This window comes from Dipodomys spectabilis, unplaced genomic scaffold, assembly GCF_019054845.1.
Source record: "Dipodomys spectabilis isolate Male_0828 unplaced genomic scaffold, ASM1905484v1 ptg000039l, whole genome shotgun sequence".
Classification (NCBI taxonomy): domain Eukaryota; kingdom Metazoa; phylum Chordata; class Mammalia; order Rodentia; family Heteromyidae; genus Dipodomys; species Dipodomys spectabilis.
This window is the reverse complement of record NW_024870716.1, coordinates 12228611-12243514: the sequence shown is the minus strand read 5'-3', so window position 1 is coordinate 12243514 and position 14904 is coordinate 12228611. Positions and strand designations below refer to the sequence as shown.

General features: G+C 40.6%; 1 protein-coding gene across 4 annotated transcripts in view; it reads right to left on the bottom strand.

Moving 5' to 3' along the window:
- Positions 1 to 14904, bottom strand: part of Caprin2 (caprin family member 2) — a 53154-nt gene that overhangs the window by 14711 nt on the left and 23539 nt on the right. For all 4 annotated transcript variants that reach the window (XM_042677684.1, XM_042677686.1, XM_042677683.1 and 1 more), the window contains exons 8-14: positions 14270 to 14313; positions 12524 to 13186; positions 8395 to 8517; positions 6706 to 6784; positions 5304 to 5359; positions 3537 to 3638; positions 781 to 924 (exon numbers count right to left, since the gene is read on the bottom strand). In XM_042677684.1, the coding sequence (XP_042533618.1) occupies positions 781 to 924; positions 3537 to 3638; positions 5304 to 5359; positions 6706 to 6784; positions 8395 to 8517; positions 12524 to 13186; positions 14270 to 14313 (1211 nt within the window). The remainder of the gene's footprint in view (positions 1 to 780; positions 925 to 3536; positions 3639 to 5303; positions 5360 to 6705; positions 6785 to 8394; positions 8518 to 12523; positions 13187 to 14269; positions 14314 to 14904) is intronic.

Genomic DNA, 14904 nt, shown 5'->3' with positions numbered 1-14904 from the left:
GGGAAAGAAGGAAAGCAAGCCAAGTAACTGACCATGCACTGAGAAGTCCCCCAGCCTATCTCCCAGCACTGTGTCTGTTCCCACTGCTACTCCATGGCCTCACTGCAAATAAGCTGGAGTGGAACACAAGGCCCTGTAAAGAAAAGAACTGAATAGCTCACTAAGGGGTTTTCCTTTGGGAAGAACTATTGTATGGTACTCTTGTGTTTCGATAAAATATAAATCCAGTTTTAACTACAGTTTGTAGAGAAATACTTAGTCATTTAAAACACTACAAAAAACTAAACATAAAACAAAGACCCTCAGAACCAGCAAGATCAGGGTGAAGTTATAGAAAGATTCTACGATGACAAACACCCAAGTACCTGTCCTTATTCCAGGCTCCCCATCACTGTCACACTATTAGTCATCATCACTACTGTTGATGCCAGAAAATAATGTTTCTCACCCATGTATTATGCTAGTTTTCATTTTTCTTCCTGGTGTGAATGTGCTGGGTATTAAACCACCCACACATTTTGATGGTTTACCACGTCTGCCTGCTAATTGTCACAAAGGAAACAATGTTTGAATACACTTACTGAAAAGTCAACAGGTTATGGATTTAATATTCCTCTATCACCAACAGTATTTCCATTGGATAAAATCTGTAAATACTACTGGCCCAAATAAGAGTGGTACAAATGGCAGATTTTTCATATAAAGTCAGCAGACTTAAGAGAAACAATGAGTCTTCAATGGAACACTGGACTGCAGTCCTCATCTTAGATTCATACTCACTGTCTGCATGGCTTGAAAGGGCGCTGTGTTCATGGCTAGTGAACTACTTGCTGGAGGTGACTGGAAGCCCTGTTCAGTGCCCTTTGACACAGGAGGGTTGGGAGACACCAGGCAAGATGGAGGCTTGCTTGGGGGAACTGCAGCCTGGAGAGGAGAAATGCACCATCAGCCAATTACCTGCCATATAACAAGCAGTGAACTTACACTCAACCCCAAACTCACAAAAGTCAGCAATTCTTTAGGCTGGCATTTGAATGCAGGAATGCAAGACAATAGCTTTTGCTTGCAATTTCAAATCTCAGTTGCTGAGGAGGCACACTAGTATTTGCTTTGCACGGCTTGCTGACTGAGCCAAAGAGTCTCCCTAATAATCAGTCTAACAAATGAGGGGCTCAACTTTTTACAAGCACGTAGATCTTTCAAATTGTGAAATCCTATTTTTGAATAAAGAATCGAATAGCATTAAAACTTTATCCAACACAATTTGACCTAGGAAATACCTGGGGTTAGAATCCTAAGTGTTACTGTTTAAAGACACCCTAGTGGATTTTTAATTCAGCTGCCGGAAGAAAACCAATCCTGTTCTGAGTAATCAAAAAAACAATCTAGTTGTTGACATACAGATGTCAAAATCTTAAAAAGATAACAGAATCCAATCCTAATCAGATTATGAAGCAGATAACTGTGAGTCACTAACCAACAATCACTTCCTCCTTTTCTTTAGAAGAACCAGGTTTGTAGGAGAGGAACATAAAATAAATACATTGAAAGAATTATTAAAGTAAAAAAGGGCTGTCTCAATTTTGACCAAGTTAGCACCATAAAAGCAAATTATTATTTATGCTTTCTTTTTTTTTGGGGGGGGGGGAGGGTTCGGTCATGGGGCCTGAACTCCAGGCCTAGGCGCTGTCCCTCAGCTCTTCAGCTCAAGGCTAGCACTCTTACCACTTGAGCCACAGTGCCACTTCCAGCTTTTTTCTGCTTATGTGATGCTGAGGAATCAAACCCAGGGCTTCATGCATACAAGGCAAACACTCTACCACTGAGCCACCTTCCCAGCCCCTATTTATGCTTTCTTATATTCTAGAAATGAATACATATTCATATACAATAGTTCATCCCAAAGCAAAACCTAATTCTTGCTAAATTGTCCTCCAAAATTCTCAAGACTTTGCTCAAATGGCAAAAACTACAAAAACAGCTCTGAGCACCTGTGGCTTATGCCTAAAATCGTAGCTACTCAGGAGGCTGAGATCTGAGGATCACAGTTCAAAGCTAGCCTGGGCAGGAAAGTCCATGAGATTCTTATCTCCAATTAACCACCAAAAACTAGAGTTGTGGCTCAAGTGGAAGAGCTACAGCCTTGAACAAAAAAAGCTCAGGGACAGAGCCCAGGATATGAGTTCAAGTTCCAGAACACACATGTGCAAGCATACACACACAGAACTAAAAGCATGACTAATAACTGTCAAAGTGCTTTTTGAAAAGACTGAACAGAGACTAATTCTAACTGAATTAATATTAATACTATAAAAGTTAAGACATCAGTTATATTTCTAAGAGATTTTTCTCTTAAGTATTCCTTCAGTATTGTACAACGAGAAACTTGACTTAGTCTTACTTACAATTTTGCACTTTTTCCTTTTAAAAATCAACATATATTACATATGTGAAGGTAGTAAGTAAATATAAATCTACTTATGCAGCCATTAGAAATGACAAAATAATGGCATTTGCAGGGAAATGGATGGAGCTAGAAGGAATTATGTTGAGCGAGGTAAGCCAAGAGCAAAGAGACAAATGGTACATGGTCTCCCTGATAAGTGGATGCTAAATCCAAAATGTTAGGGATACGACAAAACTAACAGGACTTAAGAAACAAAGAACTCCCACTCATCTGGTCGAACCACTACTAAATATTCCCATGCTGCTGATCACATGTATGGTATATAACATGTGAACACCGTTATATGTTATAGACTGTGATAGACAATTTGCTCCAGGAAAGTTAGAATGAACTTGTGACTTTAAATGAGCATCATTACTCCACAATACTGTGAAATTCGGGAAATTATGTAATCATTTAATCACAATAAAAAAAAAAAAAGAACTTCGGGGAAGGTAGGGAGGGAAGGGATGGTAGGGAGAAAACAATGGAGGGGGTAACAATGTTCAATAGGAAATGTACTCATTACCTCACTCATGTAACTGTAACCCTCTGTATAGTATCTTTACAATAAAAAAAAAATATATATATATATATAAATCTACTTATATGGGACAGCCACGATAAAGTACCCTGTATAAATCTTGGAAGACCAATATCTATAGAAAGTAATATATAATCAATACAAATACCACATCATTCAACTTATCATGCCTATAATTCATAAGACGGTTCTACTTTATTTTGGGGGGGAAGAGAAAGGGTTGGTCATGGGGCTTGAACTTAGGGTCTGGAAGCTGTAACCGGAACTTTTGCAATCAAGACTTAGCACTGTAACCTACCAAGCCATATCAGGTTTTCTGGTTAATTGGAGATAAAAGTCTCACAGGCTTTCCTGCCACAGCTGGTTTCAAACTGTGATCCTCTGATCTCAGCCTCCTGATTACAGGCATTAGCCACCAGCACCTTATTAATTCTTTTAGACAGGAAAGAAATGAAGACAATTGCTTGCCTATGTAATTGTAACCCTTCTGTATGGTATTTTCACAATTAAAAAAAAAAGAAATGAAGACAATTGGTATTTAGCTACCTTAGCAGTCTGTGAGGTCATAAAATCTGCTTCAGATCCTGATGAAGCCTGATTAGTCATCAACAAGCAAGCATCTGAACCACAGGTAACTGGAGAAGTAGCCTAGACACAGGAAGGTATACATTGTAAAAGGCATGTTTTCTTTATTTTTATTTTTTTGTGCCAGTTCTAGGCTTGAACTCATGCCCTGGTAGCTGTCCCTGAGCTTTTGTGCTCAAGGCTGGCACTCTGCCACTTGCACCACAGCTCAAGGACAACATCCAGGCCCTGAGCCCTGAGTTTAAGCCCCAGGACACACACACACACACACACTCTAAAATGACCAGAAGGCCTGAGTTTAAGCCCCAGGACACACACACACACACACACACACACACACACACACACACACACACACACACACACACACACACACACACACACACACACACACACACACACACACACACACACACTCTAAAATGACCAGAAGGCCTGAGTTTAAGCCCCAGGACACACACACACACACACACACACACACTAAAATGACCAGAAGGCCAGGGAACCTAGGGCATGTGATGTGGCAGTCAGAGATCTCCCTTTGGTGGTTTTTTTTTTTTTTTTTTTTTGCCAGTCCTGGGGCTTGAACTCAGGCCTAGGTGCTATCCCTGAGCTTTTTCGCTCAAGGCTAACACTGTACCACTTTGAGCCAAAGCACCACTTCCAGTTTGGTGGTTAATTGGAGATAAATGTCTCCTGGACTTTCCTACCCAAGCTGACTCTGAACCACAATCCTTAAATCTCAGCCTCCTGAGTAGCTAGGATGACAGGTGTGAGCCACTGGTGCCAGGCTGTCCCTTTTGGGTTTTTTTTTTTTTGGGGGGGGGGAGGGTCCAGTCATGGGGCCTGAACTCTGGGCCTGGGCGCTGTCCCTCAGCTCTTCAGCTCAAGGCTAGTGCTCTACCACTTGAGCCACAGTGCCACTTCCAGCTTTTTTCTTTTTGCTTATGTGGTGCTGAGGAATCGAACCCAGGGTCTCAGGCATGCAAGGCAAGCGCTCTACCACTGAGCCACCTTCCCAGTCCCCCTTTGGGTTTCTAAGCACACTCTGTAAAGCATAGTTTCTCAGATTGTTAATTCTTATGAGGATGAGGGAGGAACTAGTTAACTATAGACTAAACAGAATTAGTTTCTTTTTTCAGACCCTTTCCTATGCTAATAGACTAGGTGACTTCCTAGCACAACAACAATATAATATTTTAGACAAGGCATCTATTCTTCAGGATTGCTCTTTCCTTACTAATTTAGATAACCTTTCCTTTTATAACCAATTTTTGCAACAGAAGTCATCATATAACATTTTAGGGCCACTTGTTTTTTATTTGAAACACTAGATATTCTTTTTTATTAAAAAAATTTTTTTGGGCTGGGAATGTGGCTTGGTGGTAGAATACTTGCCTCGCATGCAAGAAGCCCTGGGTTCAATTCCACAGCACCACATAAACAGAAAAAATAAACAGACGTGGTGCTGTGGCTCAGGTGGCAGAGTGCTAGCCTTGAGCAAAAGAAGCTCAGGGACAGTGCACAGGTCCTTAGCTCTTTTGCTCAAGGTTAGAACTCTATCACTTTGAGCCACAGCTCCACTTCCTGAAACACTAGATATTCTTAGAACACTTTTACCAAGTCAGTTAGATATATTAGAACCAAAAAGTCAAGTTCATTCTTGCCAAAGCAAGAGTCCTTCCATGGGTAGCAAAGAGTAAATGAAAGGCAATCCAGAGAAGTTACCTTTAATGGCTCTTGAAGAAAGTCATTTGGACTGGACACATTTTGTTCTGTAGATACTGTAGGATGAAATAACCGAGGGAGAAAAGTCAATGGACATTAATGGGAAGAAAGTGAAGTTTACATTGTCAAAGGAAGCACTGGGCAAAGAACTAGGTCGTAAGCCCCACCATATACTATAAGAGCCCAAGAATTCTTCATCTGTGCAGATGGTACAGGAGTGGGAAAGACCAAGTCTACCTGTGATAGGTGTGATGTTTTAATGTGACATGGGTGAAAGGCTTCCAAAAGAAAAAAAAACTGCCTTTTAAATATAACGTGCTGGGCACTAGTGGCTCAGGTCTGTAATCCTAGCTACTCAGGAGGCTCAGATCTGAGGATTACAGTTCAAAGCCAGACCAGACAGGAAAGTCCATGAGACTCTTATCTCCAATTAACCACCAGAAAACCAGAAGTAGCACTGTGGTTCAAGTGGTAGAGTGCTCGCCTTGAGCTGAAGAGCTCAGGGACAGCACCGAAGCCCAGCATTCAAGCCCTACAACCTACATAAATAAACTGGTAACACTGGTGAAACTGAGAGAGAAAATCTGAGGTGCCAGGAGTAGTTATTAACTAATATACTTAAGTTTCATAATTAAGTCTTAGCTGGGTCATCTAGGGTTTCTTTCTCTCTATGTATATTAACAGGCTTTGCAACTAACCACATAGTTTTCAGTTCTGTTTCTTTCAACATCCATCACTTCTGTTACATAATCTCTAGGAATAATTACTGCACCAGTCTCGTGTTGGTGTTCACTGCCCACACAGCTGGACTATGGCTATGGTTCAAGCCCCACTTGCCTAAGAAAAGCTGGCATGTGCAGAAAGCCTAGGCTGTGAAGTACCCCACTAGATTCCCATCCATGCTGCATCATCAGTGACTATATTAATCTCTGCTTTGAGGTAATCTTACTCACAGTGAGGATCCACAAGCCTTCATACTAGATTTAGAAACCAAGAGAGTCAATAAAGTTCTAGTCAGAAATCACTGCAAGGGCATTTTTTTAAACTGCAGAAACAGCTATGGGCATTTTTATTTACAGATTTGCTCCAAAAAATGCAAAAAGGTCAGTTTAAGCCATTATTGCCTAATGGCAACTTACCTAGTGATGAGAGATAGACAGGCACAACGAATAAGTTAATACAGAGGCTACTAGTTCAAGCTATCTAGAGTGAATGATTTGTAAAGGAAACAACTGTTAGCTATGGAAGTGGAGCTATGGCTCAAGTAATAGAGTGCTAGCCTTGAGCAAAAAAGCTCAGAGACAGATCCCAGGCCCTGACTTCAAGCCCCAGGACCAAAACAAAAGAAAGAACAACTACAAGCTCTAAAGCTGTTTGTTCTATGTCTCCAATGATTACATACCTAATGGGCTACCTGGCGGAGCTGATGGCGGCTGGGATGGAATTGCACTTGACGGTTTGTCAAAGTCCAGAACAGACTCCTAGTCACAAGATTTTAAATTGTGAGGATGAACAAAAACTACTCGGTTTAAAAGCTATTATCATTGTTATTCATGGAGTTACTCTTAGGTTATTAGTTGGAAGTATCTGGCTAAAGTGTAGGTAAGTAGCTATTAACTATCTCACGATGTTACTTTACTCAAGATATTAACTTACTTAAGAGTCAAAATTAAACTCTAAGCTGGATACTGGTGGCTCAGGCCTGTAATCCCAGCTACTTAAGAGGCTGAGATCCAGAAGAAGCCAGCCTGGCAGCAAAATCTATTTCATCTGCAAAATAACCAGCAAAAAGCTGTTCAAGTCAGGTGCTGGTAGCTACTCAGGAGGCTGAAATCTGAGGACTGAAGTTCAAAGCCAGACCAGGCAAGAAAGTCCATTAAGACTCTTGTCTCCAATTAACCACCAGAAAAATGGGAAGTGGCACTGTGGGTCAAGTGGTAGAGCGCTCACTTTGAGCTCAATTGCTGAGGGACAGTGCCAACATCCAGAGTTCAAGCCCCACAACCAACCAAAAAAAAAAGCTGTTCAAGTGTAGAGTGCCAGTCGGGAGCAAACAAGCAGAGCCAGCACAAAGCCAGCACAGTTCAAACCCTAGTATCAGCACAAAAACTTTAAAGTAACTGTCATACCTTAAGGTTGAATTAAAACCATAATAGCAGTCTGAAGGCCTAACTTTGGAAAGTCATTCCTGATCTGAGGTCTTAAGCATAAAACATTAATCCTAGTCTAGTCCGAACTTTGATTTCTACTATACCCAATTATCTAATTATCTAATTATCTATCTCAACCATTCACTGGATTGTGCTGCTAAACATTTTTATAATGAGAAAGCATTCTCTTCTCCTGTCTGTACATCTTGCTTCTTTCAGAGAAACCTTCCATATTTCACTTACTTATGTTATATACTTATAGTGAGCATTTTAGTTCTTTAAGAAATATATAATGTGTTTGCAAATAAACAAGGTTGGGAGTTAAATAACTCATCTTGAATATAGCTGGCAAGTGACAGGAATGGAATTTAATTCCAGTCCTAAATCAAAAGCAAAAATATGTTATTCCCTTAAAAATATATTCATTTGACTATTTCAGCCCTTCATGAATATCACACTATTCTGTAATTCTGTTAAGAGTCTGTATGACACAGTTTAAAGGTACGTTCACACAATTTTAGCATTTAACTATTGATTTTGTGCAAGCTTACAACCTGCTATGTCTGGATGCATGTTACATCCCTGGATGTATTCCAGTCTTCAATGCATGGAAGACAAGGCAGGAGCAGGTTCTCAAAGGCTCTGTACAACTACTGATGACCTATGGCAGGAATCATGCTTGAAGCACTTTCCATGTTTACTTCGCATCTTTACTCATGACACTCAGGAAGTAGTAACTATTACCTTAATTTTTCAAATAAAAAAACTGAGGCACAGGGTAAGTTACTTGCTCTGGGAGCTAGGGGCCAGCAGAACCGGACTCTTGCTCATTTGGACAGTGGAATTCATGTGCTTAACAATTTCACTGTACTGCTTGCTTCAGTTAGAAGTTAGTAGCTCCATGAATATCACTTAAGAATCTCTTTAAAAACAGCTCATACTTGCATAAAGTTACAAGTTCCTTGAATCTGGGTCATCAGATCCTGCAGTTTTTCTTTCCTCAGTATTGGATCCTTTGGAAGGGCAGAGGAAGAACCTACAGGCTGAGGCACTGGCTTAGGCACCTACAAGACAAACCCACCATGTATAAGAGTGAAATTCAAAGTCAACAGCCTAAGTCAGGAATCTTAGGTTACCATCACATCTTAATGAAACTAAAACAGCAAGGATCATTTGCTACAACTATCACAGGTAAAGAGTTTCCACATAAAGGCATTTCTTGCTGGCTGTGCCTCACACCCTTTATCCTTGTTACTCAGGGAGGCATCTTAGATCAGTAGGATCTAGGTTTTAAAGCCAGCCAAAGCAAAAAGTTTGCCAGACTACTTCTCAACCAATAAAAAACTGCAAATAATAGCATACACCTTCACTTCAGCTATGTGAAAAGCAGGAATAGGAGGACCACAGCCCAGACTAACTCAGGCAAAAAGTCAAGACCCTTTAAAAAATAATGAAAAAAAAAAAAACCAGAGAGAGCAAGAGTCATGGCTCAACCAGTAGAATGCCTGCTGGGTAAGCACAAGGTTCTGAATTAAAACCCTAGTGCTGTGGGGAAAAAAAAAAGCATTTTTAAATAATTTCAGTTTTTCCTGTTCAGAGTAACTTTAATGTAAAACAAATCTTCCTAAAATTAAAATATTCTTTTTCTAAAAGAAAGATGTTCAAAATAGAACTCCCTTGTTAAAAGAGTGTTTTCATAAAACTCCCTTGAATTATTATTGTATGATATTTTTAAAATAAACACAAAAAGCCGGACACCAGTGGCTCATGCTACTCAGGAGGCTGAGACCTGAGGATTGTGGTTCAAAGCCAGACTGGGCAGGAAAGTCCTTGGACTTATCTCCAATTAACCACCTAGAAAACTAGAAGTGGCACTGTGGCTCAAGTGGTAGAGCACTAGCCTTGAGCCTAAGGGCTGAGGGACAACACCCAGGCCCAGAGTTCAAGCCCCACAACAGACAAAAAACTCCACAAAAATTAGTAAAAAAGCCAAGTGCCAGTGGTTCATACCTGTAGTGCTAGTTATTCAGGAGGCTGAGACCTGAGGACTATAGTTCAAAGCCAGTCAGGGAAGGAAAACCCATGAGACTCTCATCTCCAATGAACATTCAAAAAAGCTGGACATGGGCTGGGAAGTTGGCTCAGTGGTAGAGCGCTTGCCTTGCATGCCTGAGGCCCTGGGTTCGATTCCTCAGCACCATATAAGCAAAAAGAAAAAACCCGGAAGTGGCGCTGTGGCTCAAGTGGTAGAGCGCTAGCCTTGAACTGAAGAGCTGAGGGACAGCGCCCAGGCCCAGAGTTCAGGCCCCACGACTGGACCAAAAGAAAAAAAAAAAAAAAACAAAAAAGCTGGACATGGATGTATAGCTCAAATGGTAGAGTTCTATCCTTGAGCAAAAAAGCTCAGGGACAGTACCAGGCCCTGAGTTCAAGACTCAGAACCAACATCAAAAAGAAAGAAAAAAAAACAAAGAAACATTTTAATAGTATTTTTATTACTGATATTGGTTACCATATTTTCTCTATGGTAAGATGCACCAATCATCTTGATTTTTCCCAAGGCAAAAATACCATTACATTAAACATACATACCATCTTTAAGATGTACATAAGTTCAAAAACATTAAGATGTATGTATATATAAGTATACACAGACCCATAAGACAAAACATACACACACTTTGAATTAAGAAGATAAATTATTACATTTTGTTAAAAATTACACTCTTGGGGACTATTACATTTATAAAGTGCTTAGCTCTCATGCTAAAATGCTAAAAGTTGTTGCATATCTCTAATTAAAAAACCTACAATACTACGATTTACAAGCACTTCTCGGAGCCATCAGCATGCCTGTCTTCATCAGTATCTCTTCACAAGTGCCAGATAAACATCTGGGCCTGTAAGATGGCCTCTCTGGGGAGAAAAGTACTACCTGTAGTGGTTAACTTTGGGTTATATAGTCTTTTGGATTTGAACTCTACTGTGTCCTAGATTATAATCATATTCTAGGCAAAGGGAGACTGCAAAGCCATACAAAAACTGCATTAGTAACTCTGTCCTCTGAGTCTCACACACACACACACACACCTATGACAAATTATAATGCTCTCTTTGCCATAAAGGTGAATTAAATATGAATTTCAACCTTTCCAACTAAGCACCCCTAATTTAAATCCCACCCAATACATAGAATGTCATCAATATTCTAGAATGGTAAAGGAGTTTTCAAACAGTTTTCTTGAGGTATTAAACTGGGTTTTTCAATACGTTTGTCAAAAGTTATTACTCTACAATTACTATTGTAATGGTATTTAATGAGTTAAATGTGACTATCAATCTTCTAAAGGGTATAGAAGATAAATTAATATTAGGACTTGAAGAAACAGAGCGGTAAGGGTAAACCAAAAAGAGAAGAATACATTGCTTGGAATCCTACCATTCAGGGGAGTGAGACAGAAGGATCATAAGTTCACAAGTTTGAGGCCAGCCTGGACTATACAGCAAGACAAGTGTCTTAAAAAAATTCATGGGCTGGAAATGTGGCTTAGTGGTAGATGCTTGCCTAGCATGCATGAAGTTCTGGGTTCAATTCCTCAGCACCACATAAACAGAGAAAGTCAGAAGTAACACTGTGGCTCAAGTGGTAGAGTAATAGCCTTGAGCAATAGAAGCTCAGGGACAGTGCCCAGGCCCTGAATTCAAGCCCCAGAACTGGCAAAACAAAAATTCATAGGACAAATAACTGAATTTTTCTGTCTTCAAGGCAAAAATGAGCTAAAGGTAGTTTAGTTATAAAACATAATGCTTTGCTTTCCCCAAGCAAAATGATTCCTCACATTGGCAGAAAACAAAAGACTTAGAAATCCACTGGCTAATATGGCACAGAAATATAAATCAGGAACTGGTTGCCAGTGGCTCATGCCTGAGTTCCTAACTACCCAGGAGGCTGAACTCTGAGAATGGCAAATTGAAGCCAGCCTGTGCAGCAACGTGGTGTGAGACTCATCTCCAGTTAACCACTAAAATATCAGAAGTAGATCTGTGGGTCAATTGACAGAGCATTAGCCTTGAGTGCAAAAACTCAGGGACAGTGCTCAGGCCCTGAATTTAAGGCCCAGGACTAGCACTGACACATACACAGGGAAGGAGAAGAGAAAGGAAGAGAAAAAGGGAAAGGGGAAGGGGAAGGGGAAGGGAAAAGAAAGCTGCCAGGTGCTGGTGGCTCAAGCCTGTAATTCTACCTACTCAAAAGACTGAGATCTGAGGATCATGGTTCAATGCCAGCCCTGGGCGGAAAGTCTAGGAGACTCTTATTTCCAATTAAAAGGCAAAAATCTGGAAGTGGAACTGTGACTCAAGTGATAGAGTGCCAGCCTTGAGCAAAATATCTAAGTGAGCTGGGCAATGGTAGCTTATGCCTATAATCCTAGCTACTCAGAAACTGGAGATCTGAGGACCACAGTTCAAAGCCAGTTCTGTCAGGAAGTTTATGAGACTCATCTCTCATTAACCACCTGAAAATTGTAAATGGAGCTGTGGCTCAAAGTGGTAAAGCATGAGCCTTAAGTGAAAGAGCCCAGGCCCTGAGTTCAAGCACTACAATAAAAATAAAAATAAAAATAGGGGCTGGGAAGGTGAGTGATAGAGCGCTTGCCTTGCATGCATGAGGCCCTGGGTTCGATTCCTCAGCACCACATAAGAAAAAAGAAAAAAGCCAGAAGTGGCGCTGTGGCTCAAGTGGTAGAGCGCTAGCCTTGAGCTGAAGAGCTGAGGGACAGCTCCCACGCCCAGAGTTTAGGCCCCATGACCGGACCCAAAAAAAAAAAAAAAAGTAAATAAATAAATAAATAAAACTTTTATAATTGTAGACATTTCATCAAGGTAGACTAAAGATACATTGCACTGAAACTTCCAGTGTTCTATGGAAAACAATAAATCTAACCCTAAGAGTTAAGTATATTACATTAATTTTATATAGGTCTTATTGTGGATATGAAAAGAGAACTAGAAAGTTACTATTAACTCCTAGTAGGCCTCTACTGACAGCAGACATTTGAATCTACTCACATCTTTGGGTTCTGTATTCATCTTCCCGGGCAGGAGCTGATCATTTGGTAGGCCTGCATTGGCTGCACCCCAAGGCTGTGGAGAATGCGGTGACTGTGGTGTTCCAGAGTGTTTTTGACTCTCAACACTGTCTTCCCAGGATTTGGGAGTCCCTGGCTGTTTTGAGTCCTGCTCTTTGCCTTTGGGAGTAGCCCACGACTTGCCGACATTCTGTTCACTCTGCAGGGAGGATGTCCAGGACTTTGGAGTCTGTTTCTTCGGCTCTTGTTCTTTCTGCAGTGGAATGGCCCAAGGCTTTGGTGTCTCCAGCCTCTTCTGCTCCTCTTCAGGGCGTCCTGTTTCAGAGTTTGGGGTTTCTTGCTTCCACTGGCTGGGAGGTGGCTTGGGCTTGGAGATCTCCTGCTGCTGCTTCTGTCCTTCCTGCACAGCCAACCTGAGCTTGGGAATCTCTTGTTTCCTCTGTTCTAAGGAACCCTGGTGCTTTGCAGGAGGCTCCCAGGACTTTGTGTGTCTTTCCTGTGTCTTCTCTTGAACATCTGGTTGACTAAGCATATCCCAACATTTAGGGAGATTTGGTTTCTTAGCAAAATCTGCTTCCCAAGATCGCTCCTCATCATGTTTGTTCAAATAATCTATTTCTGTCATGTAGCGTCTGTTCAAAAACTTAACCAGAAAAATAATTACTTGAGTCATAGGATTTATAGACCTTATATGTTCAGTCTATTCATATTAATGTATCCATTGGCCTGAGCTACTATGCAGACATGAAGCTTTTGTCTTTATTTGAAAATACTCACTGACTTCTTGTCCCTTTCTTTTTCTCTCAATTCACAGAAACTTTGACACTTCAAAAGCAGCAATTTATGGTTTAACTTACTACTACTAACTGCACAGTATGGTACCACAACTGTTTGATTTAGACCTGTAATTTACCCGGACTATTTTGCCTTTGCCAGCCATAGGACCTTTCACCTACTTAACGCCCTCACACATTACAGCACAGGACAGTTCAAACACAGGAAGTTATACTGTTTAGTTTTATTATGAGCTTTTTCTTTTCTTTTTTGTGCCAGTATTGAGGCATGCACTCAGGGCCTCATACTCTTGTTTAGCTTTTTTACTCAAGGAGAGTATTCTACTATTTGAGTCACAGCTTTACTTCTGGCTTTTTGGAAGTTAATTGGAGATAAATGTTTCAGGAAGTTTCCTGAACCAGCTGGCTTCAAATAGTGATTCTAAATTCTCAGCTTTTTGAGTAGCTTGGATTACAAATGTGTGTGTCACTGGTGCCAGGCTAAGAGCCTTTTCTTTATTTCTGTCATATATCAATTATTTCTCCCATTCTTTCCAGCTTCCACAAATTTCCATGTTAGTTAGAAAAAGAGCAAATATACCCTCTTCTCCTGCCAGTATGAATAAACTCCAAAGATTAAAATCCTGCACATCTTTAAATTCTAACATAGGGATCAAAACAATATAACAATACAATGTCATTATATGTCAGACCAAAAATCTAAGTAATTTAGGTTAACAGCTTTAAACCTTATAATAACCCCATCAAGCAGATATTATTAATATGCTCATTTTAGGTATGCAGATAACAGACACAGTGGGCTATCTTGCCCAAAGTCATGTTAGGACACAAGCAAGCTCATGCAGTCTAGCTCCAGAGCCTCATCTCCCTTCCACAGCACTGCACACAAGTCTGAGAAAATACCAGCTGCCGATGGCCTCCCAGCCTCTTACCTCCTGCGGTTGTATCGCTGGCTCTGGAAGTTCCATAAGACACTCTGAAAGGTAAGACAACATTCAATAATACTGGCTAATGACAAGTTTTTAGATGGAGTACAACTGGGTTCATTCCAGGAATACATTTCAGGGTATGTGATAATGTAATTAAGTGCATTTATTGCAGAGCAATTGCTAACAATTGCCTATTGGTCAAAAGTATGTAAAAGGGCTGGGTTGGAGCTCAGTAGTAGAACTTCTCCAGTATGCACAATGCCTTGGTTTAATCCCCCTTACTGCAAAATAAAAGAAAAAGCACTAGGCTGAGGGTCACTGAATCAAATGTTTCTCCTGTTTTTGTCAGTCATGGGGCTTAAACTCTGGGCCCTGGGCACCTTCCCTCAGCTCTTCAGCTCAAGGTGAACGCTCTACCACTTGAGCCACGCGCCACTAAATGTCTCTCTTATGTATGACACTTGTGAGTCATGGGTGTGGCTCAAGTGGTAGAAGGCCTGCCTAACAAGCACAAAGCCCCAAATTCAAACTCCAGTACTACCACATAAAAAAAAAAAAAAAAAAAAAATCCAAAAAGCAACATACGTACATGCAAAACAAAAAACAACACTAAGGTCAAGTTCTAGCTACAAAATTAT